At 44.6% G+C, this 16,152-nt stretch overlaps 1 protein-coding gene across 1 annotated transcript in view; it reads right to left on the bottom strand.

The window, feature by feature from the left end:
- LOC124000099 (alpha-mannosidase 2-like) overlaps positions 1-16,152 on the bottom strand; it is a 56,329-nt gene that overhangs the window by 23,014 nt on the left and 17,163 nt on the right. The window contains exons 7-9 of the mRNA XM_046306228.1: positions 11,436-11,622; positions 9,833-10,010; positions 9,366-9,565 (exon numbers count right to left, since the gene is read on the bottom strand). Coding sequence (XP_046162184.1) covers positions 9,366-9,565; positions 9,833-10,010; positions 11,436-11,622 — 565 coding nt within the window. The remainder of the gene's footprint in view (positions 1-9,365; positions 9,566-9,832; positions 10,011-11,435; positions 11,623-16,152) is intronic.

Raw genomic sequence — 16,152 nt, 5'->3', positions numbered from 1 at the left:
TGTACAATATTTGCACATTATTATGAAAAAAATATTCAACCTCAGTCAAGTTGGTTGTTGGTCATTGCTAGACAGCCATTTTCAAGTCTTGCTATAGATTTTCAAGCCGATTTTAAGTCAAAACGGTAACTAGGCTACTCAAGAACAATCCATGTGTTCTTGGTAAGTAACTCAAGTGTATATTTGGCCTTGTGTTTTAGGTTATTGTCCTACTTAAAGGTGAATTTGTCTCCCAGTGCCTGTGCTTAGCTCTATTCCTTTTTCTTTTCATCCTAAAAAAACTCCATAGTCCTTGCTGATGACAAGCATACTCATAACATGATGCAGCCATCAACATGCTTGATAATATGAAGAGTGTTACTCAGTGATGTGTTGTGTTGGAATTGCCATAAAAAAGGGATTGAATACTTATTGACTCGAGACATTTCAGCTTTTCATGTTTAATTAATTACAAAAAATATATATTTTAAAAACATTATTCCACTTTGACATCGTGGGGTATGTCGAGATCAGTGACACAGCATCAAAATGTAATCAATTTTAAATTCAGGCCGTAACACCAAAAAAATGTGGAAAGCGTTCCACATGGATGATGGCCCATTTTCCATGTTAGCTCCATTGCTTCACATAGTTGTGTCAAGTTGGCTGGATCACTCTTGATAGACACAGGAAACTGTGAAAAACCCAGCAGCGTTGCAGTTCTTGACGCACACAAACCGGTGTGCCTGGCACCTACTACCATACACCATTCAAAGGCACTTAAATATTTTGTCTTGCTCATTCACCCTCTAAATGGCACACACACAATCCATGTCTAAATTGTCTCAAGGCTTAAACATCCTTCTTTAACCTGTCTCCTCTTCTTCATCTACACTGATTCATGACATTTACATAAGTATTCAGACTCTTTACTCGGTACTTGGTTGAAGCACCTTTGGCAGTGATTACAGCCTCAAGTCTTCTTGGGTATGACGCCACAAGCTTGGCACACCTATATTTGGGGAGTTTCTCCCATTCTTCTATACAGATCCTCTCAAGCACTGTCAGGTAGGATGGGGAGCATTGCTGCAGAGTTGCAAAGAAAAAGCCATATCTCAGATTGGCCAATAAAAAGAAAAGATGAAGATGAGCAAAAGAACACAGACACTGGACAGAGGAACTCTGGCTAGAAGGCCAGCATCCTGGAGTCACTTCTTCACTGTTGACGTTGAGATGGGTATTTTGCGGGTACTATTTAATGAAACTGCCTGTTGAGGAATTGTGAGGCGTCTGTTTCTAAAACTAGACACTCTAGTGTACTTGTCCTCTTGCTCAGTTGTGCACCGGAGCCTCCCACTTTCTATTCTGGTCAGGCCAATTTGCGCTGTTCTGTGAAGGGAGTAGTACACAGCGTTATATGAGATCTTCAGTTTCCTGGCAATTTGTCGCATGGAATAGCCTTAATTTCTCAGAACAAGAATAGACTGACGAGTTTCAGAAGAAAGTTCTTTGTTTCTGGACATTTTGAGCCTGTTATTGAACCCACAAATGCTGACGCTCCAGATACTCAACTTGTCTAAAGAAGGCCAGTTTTATTAATTCTTTAATCAGAACAGTTTTCAGCTGTGCTAACATAATTGCAAAAGGGTTTTCTAATGATCAATTAGCCTTTTAAAATTATAAACTTAGATTAGCTAACACAACGTGCCATTGGAACACAGGAGTGATGGTTGCTGATAATGGGCAACACTGTATATCTGATCTATTTTATTTTATGACTTCAATACAAAACCTTGGAGGCTCGTGGATCTCACTCCCTTCCATAGACTTAAACAGTAATTATGACAACTTCCGGAGGACGTTCTCCAGGCCTATCAGAGCTCTTGCAGCATGAACTGACATGTTGTCCACCCAATCAAAGGATCAGAGAATGAATCTAGTACTGAAAGCATAAGCTACAGCTAGCTATCACTGCAGCGCATAAAATGGGGTGAGTAGTTGACTCAAAGAGAGAGAAAGACAATAGCCGAACAGTTTTGAACTAATGATTTTATTCAAAAATTAAGGAGAAGCACGCATGAGAGAGAGAGAGAGCTAGCTATATTTCGTATTTTTTTCACTTTCACTTATTTACCTAGCAAATGCAGCTAGAGAGTTTAGCCTACTCCAACAGAGAGAGATGTAATGTTACCTAGCTGGCTATGGCTATCCAACACTGGAACTATTCCAAGTCAAGGTAAGCTCTTGGTTTAATGAATTTATTGCCACCAGGGCCCGCTGGTGAAACTGCTAAACTGCTTGCTAACAGTACACTGTACTGCATGATTGTAGTGGGGTTACGAACACTTTAGTTCGGGTAGCTATGTTGACTTGACGTTAACTAATATGGTTACCATGATGTAGGCTTTGTGTAGCGGTTAGTGTTTATGATATGAAGATTTGGCCTTGAAAGGTTTTTTCGCCTGGTTACAGACAACTGATGTGTTGTGCACTGAAGTCCACAAGCGAAAGGAAAAGGTGAGAGGAGGAGAACGCGTAGATGCGAGAAGGAATTATCGAACGATCAAAAGGATCATGCTGTTTGAATGTGGCTGCTATGAACTGTCTGCGTATGATCAGGGGTGTATTCATTCCGTTGATTCTGTTGTTTAAAAAAAATCTTAAATGGAACGAAATGGAACAAAACGGGGATAAACATACTTGAATTTGTCCAAAAGAAACTCTTGTTTGCAACTGTTAGATGCAGGTAAGATTGTGCAAGACAGTATTGATTGTGTCAATGTCTTGTCACATTTCTCTCGACCTGTGCACCTACACTATATGGCCAAAAGTATGTAGGACCCCCGTTCAAATTAGTGAATTCGGCTATTTCAGTTACATCCATTGCTGACAGGTGTATAAAATCAAGCACACAGCTATGTAATCTTCATTGACAAACATTGGCAGTAGAATGGCCCGTACTGAAGAGCTCAGTGACTTTAAACGTGGCACCGTCATAGGATGTTATTGTGTTATTGCTGTTATTGTGAAGTGAAAATGTCTAGGAGCAACAACGGCTCAGCCGTGAAGTAGTAGGCCACACAAGCTCACAGAATGGGACCGACAAGTGCTGAAGCTACCTGCCCAAATGCATTGTGCCAACTGTAAAGTTTGGTGGAGAACGAAAAATGGTCTGGGGCTGTTTTTCATGGTTCCGGCTAGACGCTACAGCATACAATGATATTCTAGACAATTCTGTGCTTTCAACTTTGTGGCAACAGTTTGGAGAAGGCTCTGTCCTGTTTCAGCATGGCAATGCCCCCTGCACAAATTGAGGTCAATACAGAAAATGTTTGTCAAGATCGGGTATGGAAGAACTTGACCGGCCTGCACAGAGCCCTGACCTCAACCCCATCGAACACCATTGAATGAGTTTGAACGCCAACTGAGAGCCAGGCCTAGTCAGCTAACATCAGTGCCCAATCTCACTAATGCTCTAGCGCAGTGGTTCCCAAACTTGTTATGGTCCCGTAACCTTTCAAACATTCAACGTCCAGCTGCATACCCCTCTAGTACCAGGGTCAGCGCACTGTCAAATGTTGTTTTTTGCCATCAATGTAAGCCTGCCACACACACACTATACAAAACATTTATTAAACATAAGAATGAGTGTGAGTTTTTGTCAAAACCCAGCTCGTGGGAAGTGACAAAGAGCACTTATAGGACAGGGCACAGATAATAATATAATAATTATCAATAATTTTGCTCTTTATTCAGCCATCTTACAAATATAACTTTAAAAATGGTGAATTAATGAGAAGGATGTGCTTGACAGGATGCACATAACTCTACAATGTTGGGTTGTATTGGCGAGAGTCTCAGTCTTAAATCATTTTCCACACACGGTCTGTATTTAGTTTTCATACTAGCGAGGGCCGAGAAGCCACTCTCACATAGGTACGTGGTTGCAAAGGGCATTAGTGTCTTAACACCGTGATTTGCCAAGGCAGAATACTCTGAGCACAGACAAATCCAGAAATCTGGCAGTGGCTTCTGATTAAATTCCATTTTCACAGAACCGCTTGTTGCAATTTTGATGAGGCTCTCTTGTTAAGTGGACTGGAGGCAGGGCATGAAAGGGATAACGAATCCAGTTGTTTGTGTCATCCGTTTCGGGAAAGTACCTGCGTAATTGCGCACCCAACTCACTCAAGTGCTTCGCTATATCACATTTGACATTGTTCGTAAACTTGAGTTCATTTGCACACAAAAAATCATACAATGATGGAAAGACCTGTGTGTTGTCCTTAATAATGTAGACAGAGAAGAGCTCCAACTTCTTAATCATAGCCTCAATTTTGTCCCGCACATTGAATATCGTTGCGGAAAGTCCCTGTAATCCTAGATTCAGATCATTCAGGTGAGAAAAACATCACCCAGATAGGCCAGTTGTGTGAGAAACTCATCATCATGCAAACAGTCAGACAAGTGAAAATGATGGTCAGTAAAGAAAACTTTAAGCTCGTCTCTCAATTTTAAAAAAAGACGCAATACTTTGCCCCTTGATAACCAGCGCACTTCTGTATGTTGTAAAAGCGTTACATGGTCGCTGCCCATATCATTGCATAGTGCATAAAATACATGAGAGTTCAGGGGCCTTGCTTTAACAAAGTTAACCATTTTCACGCTTGTGTCCAACACGTCTTTTCGACCTGTCAGGCATTCTCTTGGCTTCTAGGTTAGACTACTGCAATGCTCTACTTTCCGGCTACCCGGATAAAGCACTAAATAAACTTCAGTTAGTGCTAAATACGGCTGCTAGAATCCTGATTAGAACCAAAAAAATTGATCATATTACTCCAGTGCTAGCCTCCCTACACTGGCTTCCTGTCAAGGCAAGGGCTGATTTCAAGGTGTTACTGCTAACCTACAAAGCATTACATGGGCTTGCTCCTACCCATCTCTCTGATTTGGTCCTGCCGAACATACCTACACGTACGCTACGGTCACAAGACGCAGGCCTCCTAATTGTCCCTAGAATTTCTAAGCAAACAGCTGGAGGCAGGGCTTTGTCCTATAGAGCTCCATTTTTATGGAACGGTCTGCCTACCCATGTCAGAGACGCAAACTAGGTCTCAACCTTTAAGTCTTTACTGAAGACTCATCTCTTCAGAGATGATTGAGTGTAGTCTGGCCCAGGAATGGGAAGGTGAACGGAAAGGATCTGGAGCAACGAACCGCCCTTGCTGTCTCTGCCTGGCCGGTTCCCCTCTTTCCACTGGGATTCTCTGCCTCTAACCCTATTACAGGGGCTGAGTCACTGGCTTACTGGGGCTCTTTCATACCGTCCCTAGGAGGGGTGTGTCACTTGAGTGGCTTGAGTCACTGTTGTGATCTTCCTGTCTGGGTTGGCGCCCCCCCTTGGGTTGTGCCGTGGCGGAGATCTTTGTGGGCTATACTCGGCCCTGTCTCAGGATGGTAAGTTGGTGGTTGAAGATATCCCTCTAGTGGTGTGGGGGCTGTGCTTTGGCAAAGTGGGTGGGGTTATATCCTTCCTGTTTGACCCTGTCCGGGGGTGTCCTCGGATGGGGCCACAGTGTCTCCTGACCCCTCCTGTCTCAGCCTCCAGTATGTATACTGCAGTAGTCTATGTGTCGGGGGGCTAGGGTCAGTTTGTTATATCTGGAGTACTTCTCCTGTAGTACTTCTCCTGTACTATTCGGTGTCCTGTGTGAATTTAAGTGTGCTCTCTCTAATTCTCTCTTTCTTTCTCTCTCTCGGAGGACCTGAGCCCTAGGACCATGCCTCAGGACTACCTGACATGATGACTCCTTGCTGTCCCCAGTCCACCTGGCCGTGCTGCTGCTCCAGTTTCAACTGTTCTGCCTTATTATTATTTGACCATGCTGGTCATTTATGAACATTTGGGCATCTTGGCCATGTTCTGTTATAATCTCTACCCAGCACAGCCAGAAGAGGACTGGCCATCCCACATAGCCTGGTTCCTCTCTAGGTTTCATCCTAGGTTTTGGCCTTTCTAGGGAGTTTTTCCTAGCCACTGTGCTTCTACACCTGCATTGCTTGCTGTTTGGGGTTTTAGGCTGGGTTTCTGTACAGCACTTTGAGATATCAGCTGATGTACGAAGGGCTATATAAATAAATTTGATTTGATTTGGCAGCAAGAGCCTCCTGGTGGATGCTGCAGTGTACTCAAGTGGTGCTGTCTCAAAGCTGTCCAGTACTTTAAAAATATCTTCTCATGTTGTTTTTTCAGTGGTTTGCAGAAGAGGAGGTCTTTCTTAATTAACCCATAAACGTAACGGGCATATACCAGGAGCTGTGCCAGGCCCGCCACTTCTGTTGACTCATCCAGCTGTAACGCATATAATTCACTGGCTTGTATACGAAACAGTACTTGTTTCAAATCATCTCTTGGCACTGACACGAAGTGAAACAGTGATTTTTTTAAAACCCCATTTTCATGGTATCCAATTGATAGTTACAGTCGTGTCTCATCATTGCAACTCCCGTACAGACTCAGGAGAGGCGAAGGTCGAGAGCCGTGTGTCCTCTGAAACACAACCTAACCAAGCCACACAATGCCCAATTAACCCGGAAGCCAGCCGCACCAATGTGTCAGAGGAAACACTGTACACCTGGTGACCATGTCAGCGTGCCCCCGGCCTGCCACAGAAGTTGCTTGTGTGCGATGGGACAAGGACATCCCTGCCGGCCAAACCCTCCCCTAACCTGGACGACGCTGGGTCAATTGCGCAACGCCCCATGGGTTTCCCGGTCGCAGTCGGCTGCGACAGAGCCTGGACATGAACTCAGAATCTCTAGTGGCACAGCTAGCACTGCGATGCAGTGGCTTAGACAACTGGGTCACTTGGGAGGCTGAAACAGTGTTGTTTGATGAAGGCATTGTCTGTATTGTTTTTTGGGCCTTTTCTCGCAACATTGTCCCAGCCATATCCGCGGTAGCAGGAAGACTTAAGTCCTCCACAATAGTATGATGCTTGCCTGTCCTAGCCACTCGGTAGCTCATCATGTAAGACGCTTCTAGCCCCTTCTTATTAATGGTATCTGTTGCTTTCATGCATGTCTTACTACTCAAAAGTCGTCTTAATTCTCGCTCAAAAAACTCCTGTGGCTTATTTTTCAAATTGGCATGTTTTGTTTCTAAATGTCTACGCAAAAGTGAAGGTTTCGTTGAGTTGTGCTTTTGCACATATAACACACTGTGGCTGAGGAAAGGCACTACTCCCATTATAAGTGAATGACAAATCAATGTAGTTCTCATCTTATTTGCGCCTCTTCGATGGTCCAACGTCCCTGTCTGTTGTTCAGTGCATTCCCAGGTAAGGGGGCAGTAGCTCTTCGGCTGCATCAGATTCACAACTGTCACTGTCTATGCTAGCTGCGTTAAAGACAAATGTAAAATTACTGATGCTAGCATGGGATGTGCTCGTGGAAGCAGAACAACTTGTGTCGTCGACAGGTGCAGGTGTCATACTGCTGGTAGTAGACGTACTACTGACACAGTTTGGACACGGGCCTTACATTTTTTGAACCATTTATCAATTTTAGAGCAAGTGGAATGCACAGCAGCTACGTTTGGCTACATACGGACCGTTAGTGGAATTCCCGTGAGAGAGTAACAGTTGGATATGAATTATTTGACGAGGCTACCTGTATTTGACATAATGTTGTTATTTCGTTGAACACTAGATGGTTCAATTTAATTTTTGGCAGTGAAACGAGGCTACTCAGGTGAGAGAAAAAAACTCACCCAAATGTATAACTGCGTTGGAAAATATCAATGGACTGTTTGAAAATGTGAAGATTACAAATAAAAAAAATAAAAAATGTGAATCACATTTTTATTTGGTGTATCCCGACGGCATTGTGCGTACCCCCAGTTTGGGAATACCTGCTCTAGTGGAAAACCTTCCCAGAAGAATGGAGGTTGTTATAGCACTAAAGGAGGGACCAACTCCCGTATTAATTCCCCTTACCTTCTAATGAGATGTTTGACAAGCAAGTGTCCACATACTTTTGGCCATGTAGTGTATGTACTGTCATTCGTAAGCTAGGTTGGAGCAAATTCATGAGTATCATGAGGTACGCTAAACATATCAACGTTACATTGAGCTTGGTGAATGGAATATGAGTGACAGTCATTATATTTTTTTCAAATGTTTTTTTAAATGTAATCTTTATTTAACTAGGAAAGTCAGTTAAGAACAAATTCTTATTTACAATGACGTCCTACCCCGGCCAAACCCGGGCGATGCTGAACCAAATGTGCGCCGCCCTATGGGACTTCCAATCATGGCCGGACGTGATACAGCCTGGACCATCCAATATGCGGTAACAGAAATAAGGCAATGCTCATAAAAAAAGTGTCCTCCCTTATCTTAAACAACATACACTACCGGTCAAAAGTTTTAGAACACTTACTCGTTCAAAAGTTTTTCTTTATTTTTACTATGTTCTACATTGTAGAATAATAGTGAAGGCATCACAACTATGAAATAATACATATGGAATCATGTAGTAACCAAAAAAAGTGTAATATACTTCAATGCTCTTCGTAAATCGGCCGTAGACCCCGGTCACGCTAGTGCCTCTTTACCAGTGGTCAGCGGAGGGACACCTTTCCCTACGAGGGAATTCCAATTCAGCTGTCAATTGGCCAAACAATAGGCCAAGCAACATAGATGATTTATTTATCTAGACTAGAGTTGTTGCTGGGAAACAGCCAAACCACAAGGCTTGGTCTATCTAGAACTAAAGTATGCTAATATATATGTTTATATGCCATATATACAGTTGAAGTCGGAAGTTTACATACACCTTAGCCAAAGACAGTAAAAATTCCCTGTTTTAGGTCAGTTAGGATCACCACTTTATTTCTAGAATGTGAAATGTCAGAATAATAGTAGAGAGAATGACTTATTTCAGCTTTTATTTTATTTCTTTCAGCTCATGGGTCTTTGGCTAAGGTGTATGTAAACTTCTGACTTCAACTGTATATATGGCATATAAACATATATATTAGCATACTTTAGTTCTAGATAGACCAATCCTTGTGGTTTGGCTGTTTCCCAGCAACAACTCTAGTCTAGATAAATAAATAATCTATATTGCCTGGTCTATTGTTTGGCCAATTGACAGCTGAATTGGAATTCCCTCGTGTACCCTGCAACCTTAACCAGACATGCAATCCGGTGCTGAAGGTGATTCACTTTTCTATGTTGAAACTGTACTCATTGTAACAAAAGAAATGTCATCTGTGTTGGATGATTACTGAAATGTAAAAATAAGTTGCAAATAGGAAAATGAGAAATAAGAAATAAACAAGGACAAATAAGTTGCAGAAAAGGAACTGCATGTGCTTCTACCTGAGGTGTGACTCCAGCACGCGGTCTAGGCGTTTGTAGAAGGGTCGGGAGGTGAAGTAGCCGCTCCAGTAATGGTCATCTCGGTCTGCGTAGGTAAAGAAGTCGCCGCTGACCACTGGTAAAGAGGCACTAACGTGACCGGGGTTTATGGCCGATTTACGAAGAGCGTTGAAGTAATCCGTGATGGTGCCGAACTGAGCCTAGAACAGAATACTTCAGTTGGAATATAAAGCAGGTTTATGATAGAGTACCTGAGAGGCAAACTGAAAATAGATCGATCAATGCTACAGGGTAGTTTACTTTTCTGCTTTATTGAGAGCAGTGTTCCATTGCAATAGCTGGACACACAAAAAAATCAAGAAGGGCAGGAATTAGGGAGCCAACGAAACACACCATTACACTATCGGGCATCAGTCATTCCAATTATGCGCTGCATCAAAACCTTACACCCAAGTCACAAGTCAGACCTTGACGTGTAGTTCTGGATGAGAGTTCATGTAGTCAAAGAGCTTCTGGTAGTTCTGGAACTGCTGGTCCCACTCCAAGGCCTCTGCATAGCGGAAGTCGTCCCCCAGGGGGACCATCACCACATTGGTTCGGAACAGCTTGGACTTCTTCCTGTACTGGTCCAGCAGCATCTGAACCCTTGGGATTTGGGGAAAAAGAGTTGACTACTACAACGGAGTCACAATTTTTCATGACAAATTAAGCTGTAATTGTCAACAAAAATGAGTGTGTGTGTGTGTGTGTGTGTGTGTGTATGTGTGTGTGTGTGTGTGTGTGTGTGTGTGTGTGTGTGTGTGTGTGTGTGTGTGTGTGTGTGTGTGTGTGTGTGTGTGTGTGTGTGTGTGTGTGTGTGTGTGTGTGTGTGTGTGTGTGTGTGTGTGTGTGTGTGTGTGTGTGTGTGTGTGTGTGTGTGTGTGTGTGTGTGTGTGTGTGTGTGTGTGTGTGTGTGTGTGTGTGTGTGTGTGTGTGTGTGTGGAAAGGAGTTGCTTGTGTATTTCCATATATTACTTTTTAGACTTTCAATGCCTATTCTCTAGTCCAACCCTTGTCCATCTGCCGCTATCTGTTAGGGCCATGTTGTGCAATCAGACACCAAGGGAACACTGGGTGCAAACAAGTTCCTCTTGGATTTGCTACTGAATCAGAAAGTCCACTTATCATCAGAGCCTTCTGTTAGAAAAACAGACGCCATCTGAAATTCCTATTAGCACAACAGATTATCCTACAGTGGCGTCAATGTCTTATCTTGTTCACACAACGTGTTTGATCCTTGTCTATAACACCCTCACACTGAGGACACCATAACACCATCAACATGGAGACACCATAACACCATCAACATGGAGAGAATGTGGACTGTCTGTCTAGCACATAAAACAGTGTTTGATCCTTGTCTATAACACCCTCACACTGAGGACACCATAACACCATCAACATGGAGACACCATAACACCATCAACATGGAGACACCATAACACCATCAACATGGAGACACCATAACACCATCAACATGGAGACACCATAACACCATCAACATGGAGACACCATAACACCATCAACATGGAGAGAATGTGGACTGTCTGTCTAGCACATAAAACAGTGTTTGATCCTTGTCTATAACACCCTCACACTGAGGACACCATAACACCATCAACATGGAGACACCATAACACCATCAACATGGAGAGAATGTGGACTGTCTGTCTAGCACATAAAACAGTGTTTGATCCTTGTCTATCACCATAACACATCAACATGGAGAGAATGAGAATGGACTGTCTGTCTACAGCATAAAACAGTGTTTGACATAAACCAGTGTTTGTAAAAAATGTTCAACATGTACCAGGGAGACTGTCTGTCTAAATAAACCAGTTTTGTATTTTATTTTTTACTGTGAGCCTCAAGCCAAAGACAATTTCCTGCCTCAAGTAAATCCAATGGGACAATAAAGATTTTGTCATTTGAATTTTGTATTTCACAGCCAAGTCCAGTGGTTATAGATTATTATTATTATTATAATAATACAGTATATCATTCTCAATCCATTTCTATGTAATTGGTCACCTCTGTTGTACGTTTCCATCCGTGATTGGCTGAGGGGGGACCCTCCAGGGACAGCTGACCCGCCCACCAGGAAGTCTTTTGAAGTCAAACTGGCAGCAGATCTTGGGGTCGGGACCACACGTGTGGGGAACATCATAACTGTAGAAGGGCATCATGTGGCATAGAATGTCCGTGCTGGAGGCTGGGTCTGTACACAGATAGAACATGAAATACAACATTCTGATATTTCTTCATTTCTTTCCTTTTCTTTTTTGGATGTGTGTATTGTTTTGTATTGTTCGGTATTACTGCACTGTTGGAGCTAGAAACATAAGCATTTTGCTGCACCTGCGTTAACAATATGTGTATGCGACAAATGCAATTTGATTTGATTTGAAATAGAATAAAATAGACTATTAAATAGAACATAAAATAGATGTACTTCATGTGTGGTACTTGCATTTGACAGTGCAAAGACAACATTTCAGAACATGGACTGTAAACATATAGCTAGCATGTAATTACATTTCTATCTCAAAGAGACTGGCCATGTCATGCATGCGCTATTCAAAAGTACTAACATTTATACCTTGTTAGAATTAAAACTCATGCCTAGTCGATGACAATGATATTAAATAACTTTGGTGGATATAATCTGATCTGGCATTGAACTGGTGACTAATTGGCAAGAGAGATTAAATCCTATTTGTCCAGCAGTGGAAGGGGCCCACTTCCTGTCATCTCCCACATGGCACATTTCTAGCCATGCTCTCTATTATTCCACAGGATGTCTGTCTCTCAAAACAAGAGCACAGAGAGGCGTTTCCAACCACTACAGCAATGTCAGTTTTCCATGACATGTATTGGACCCCTGCATATTATATTGAATAGAGGGAATCAGGGTTGGTGTCAATTCCATTTAAATTCTAGTCAATTCAGAAAGTAAAGCAAATTCCAATTCCAATTGTTCCTCATTGAAAAGTATTGGAAGAGAATTAGAATTGGAATCGTTGTACTTCCTGAATTGACTGGAAATGACATGGAATTGATCCTACCCTGAAGGGAATATAGATGTTGACGAGCATACAGACGACAGTGTCCAGAACGCTTCTATAATATACCATATGTTAGTGCTATTTGACCAGTATAGTGAGTATGCTAGGTAAAACAACATTCTCAGACTGTTATTCAACTATTCATTCAACTTTCATTTCATTCAAGTCTTTCAACTTAAAACCCACAAGACTTTTACTCATGTAGATAATATATTTCAAAACATTGTCCAGAGTCTAAGTTATATAATTAGAGTGTGTATCCCCTTTGGCCATACTGGGAGAACTGCATCACATTGCCAAACAAACAGTACTAATTCTTCATCAAGAAGTACTCAACTCAACTCTATAATACTGAGGATAACATGAAACCATACGAACAGAACATAACCTGATCTGATCTTTCATCATTGTCTGCTATTAAATAATCATAACAGTATTTGATCATTTTCATGACGTAAATAACAACTTGTACAGACAGACACTCTCTTTGGCATTGCAGACTATTTAGGCGTGTAACGGCGTTCGTCTGTTGAATGAAGAGAGTCGGACCGAAATGCAGCGTGTTGGTTACTCATGACTTTAATGAACAGAAATGCGGTACATGAAATAACTGAAATACGAAAACAACAAACGAAACGTGAAACTAATTACAGCCTATCTGGTGACAACAACACAGAGACAGGTACAAACACCCACAAAATACAAAGCGAACTCAGGCTACCTAAATACGGTTCCCAATCAGAGACAACGACAATCACCTGACTCCAATTGAGAACTGCCTCAGGCAGCCAAGCCTAACTAGACACACCCCTAATCATACAAATCCCAATGCTAATAAAACCCCAATACGAAACACAACATATAAACCCATGTCACACCCTGGCCTACCCAAACATATAACAAAAACACAAAATACAATGACCAAGGCATGACAGAACCCCCCCCCCCCTAAGGTGCGGACTCCCGGACGCACCTCAAGAGCATAGGGAGGGTCCGGGTGGGCGTCTGTCCATGGTGGCGGTTCTGGCTCGGGACGTGGACCCCACTCCATAAATGTCCTATTTCCTCCCCTTCGCGTCCTGGGATAATCCACCTTCTCCGCCGACCATGGCCTAATAGTCCTCACCCAGATCCCCACATAACTGAGGAGCAACTCGGGACAGAGGCAGCCCGGGACTGAGGGGCAGCCCGGTACTGAGGGGAAGCCCGGTACTGAGGGGAAGCCCGGTACTGAGGGGAAGCCCAGTACTGAGAGGAAGCCCAGTACTGAGAGGAAGCCCAGTACTGAGATGAAGCTCAGGCAGGTAGTAGGCTCCGGTAAATCCTGGCTGGCTGGCAGATCTGGAAGAGACTGGTTGTCGGGCAGATCTGGAAGAGACTGGTTGTCGGGCAGATCTGGAAGAGACTGGTTGTCGGGCAGCGCTGGAAGAGACTGGTTGTCGGGCAGCGCTGGGCAGACTGGGAGCACCGGCGGCGCTGGGCAGACTGGCGGCGCTGGGCAGACAGGAGACTCCGGCAGCGCAGGAGAGGAGAAAGGCTCTGGCTGTGCTAAACAGGCGGGAGACTCCGATAGCGCAGGAGAGGAGAAAAGCGCTGGCTGCGCTGAACAGGCGAGGCGTACTGGAGGCCTGGTGCGTGGTGCTGGAACTGGTGGTACTGGATCGAGGACACGCACAGGAAGCCTGGTGCGGGGAGCTGCTACCGGAGGACTGGTGTGTAGAGGTGGCTCTGGATAGACCGGACCGTGCAGGCGCACTGGAGCTCTTGAGCACCGAGCCTGCCCAAGCTTACCTGGCTCGATGCCCACTCTAGCCCGGCCAATATGAAGGGCTGGTATGTGCCGCACCTGGCTCTGCACCCGCACTGGAAACACCGTGCGCTCCATAGCGTAACACGGTGCCTGCCCGGTCTCTCTAGCCCAACGGTGAGCACAGGGAGTTTGCGCAGGTCTCCTACCTGGCATAACTATTCTCCCTTCTAGCCCCCCCCCCCAATAATATTTTTGGGCTGCTTTTCCGGCTTCCAACCGCGTCGCCGTGCTGCCTCCTCATACCTGCGCCTCTCCGCTTTAGCCGCTTCTATTTCTTCCTTGGGACGGCGATATTCTCCCGGCTGCGCCAAGGGTCCTTTTCCGTCTAATATCATCTCCCAAGACCAGAAGTCCTTATATTGCTGCTCCTCACAATTAACAGGGAGAGTAGGCTCAGGTCTGACTCCTGACTCAGCCACTCTCTCTCTGCGCTTTCCCCCAATAAATATTTGGGGGTTACTTTCGGTTTTCGCTCTGCGTCGCCGTGTTTTCCTTTTCGACTCCATTCGTCTATAGCCCTCTTCGCATTGCTGCAGGGAATCCCAGGCGGGCTCCTGCACTCGCTCTAGGTCGGCCGCCCACCTGTCGATTTCTTCCCACGTCGTATACTCCATGCCTCTACCGTCCATAACGTCCTCCTTTAGCTCCTGCCAGTATACACACTGCTCGGTCTGTGAGTGGTGGGTGTTTCTGTAACGGCGTTCGTCTGTTGAATGAAATGAGTCGGACCAAAATGCAGCGTGTAGGTTACTCATGACTTTAATGAACAGAAATGCGGTACATGAAATACCAAACGAAACGTGAAACTAATTACAGCCTATCTGGAGACCGGTACAAACACCCACAAAATACAAAGCGAACTCAGGCTACCTAAATACGGTTCCCAATCAGAGACAACGACAATCACCTGACTCCAATTGAGAACAGGGCTCCGGGCAGCCGAGCGGAAATGGAGGAAAACTCGCCTCCCTGCGGACCTGGCATCCTTTCACTCCCTCCTCTCTACATTTTCCTCCTCTGTCTCTGCTGCTAAAGCCACTTTCTACCACTCTAAATTCCAAGCATCCGCCTCTAACCCTAGGAAGCTCTTTGCCACCTTCTCCTCCCTCCTGAATCCTCCTCCCCCTCCCCCCCTCCTCCCTCTCTGCAGATGACTTCGTCAACCATTTTGAAAAGAAGGTCGACGACATCCGATCCTCGTTTGCTAAGTCAAACGACACCGCTGGTTCTGCTCACACTGCCCTACCCTGTGCTCTGACCTCTTTCTCCCCTCTCTCTCCAGATGAAATCTCGCGTCTTGTGACGGCCGGCCGCCCAACAACCTGCCCGCTTGACCCTATCCCCTCCTCTCTTCTCCAGACCATTTCCGGAGACCTTCTCCCTTACCTCACCTCGCTCATCAACTCATCCCTGACCGCTGGCCACGTCCCTTCCGTCTTCAAGAGAGCGAGAGTTGCACCCCTTCTGAAAAAACCTACACTCGATCCCTCCGATGTCAACAACTACAGACCAGTATCCCTTCTTTCTTTTCTCTCCAAAACTCTTGAACGTGCCGTGCTTGGCCAGCTCTCCCGCTATCTCTCTCTGAATGACCTTCTTGATCCAAATCAGTCAGGTTTCAAGACTAGTCATTCAACTGAGACTGCTCTTCTCTGTATCACGGAGGCGCTCCGCACTGCTAAAGCTAACTCTCTCTCCTCTGCTCTCATCCTTCTAGACCTATCGGCTGCCTTCGATACTGTGAACCATCAGATCCTCCTCTCCACCCTCTCCGAGTTGGGCATCTCCGGCGCGGCCCACGCTTGGATTGCGTCCTACCTGACAGGTCGCTCCTACCAGGTGGCGTAGCGAGAATCTGTCTCCTCACCATGCG

Source organism: Oncorhynchus gorbuscha, linkage group LG16 (assembly GCF_021184085.1).
Source record: "Oncorhynchus gorbuscha isolate QuinsamMale2020 ecotype Even-year linkage group LG16, OgorEven_v1.0, whole genome shotgun sequence".
In the NCBI taxonomy this organism is placed as follows: domain Eukaryota; kingdom Metazoa; phylum Chordata; class Actinopteri; order Salmoniformes; family Salmonidae; genus Oncorhynchus; species Oncorhynchus gorbuscha.
The sequence above is the reverse complement of the archived record's forward strand: the minus strand, read 5'-3'. Positions and strand labels throughout refer to the sequence as shown.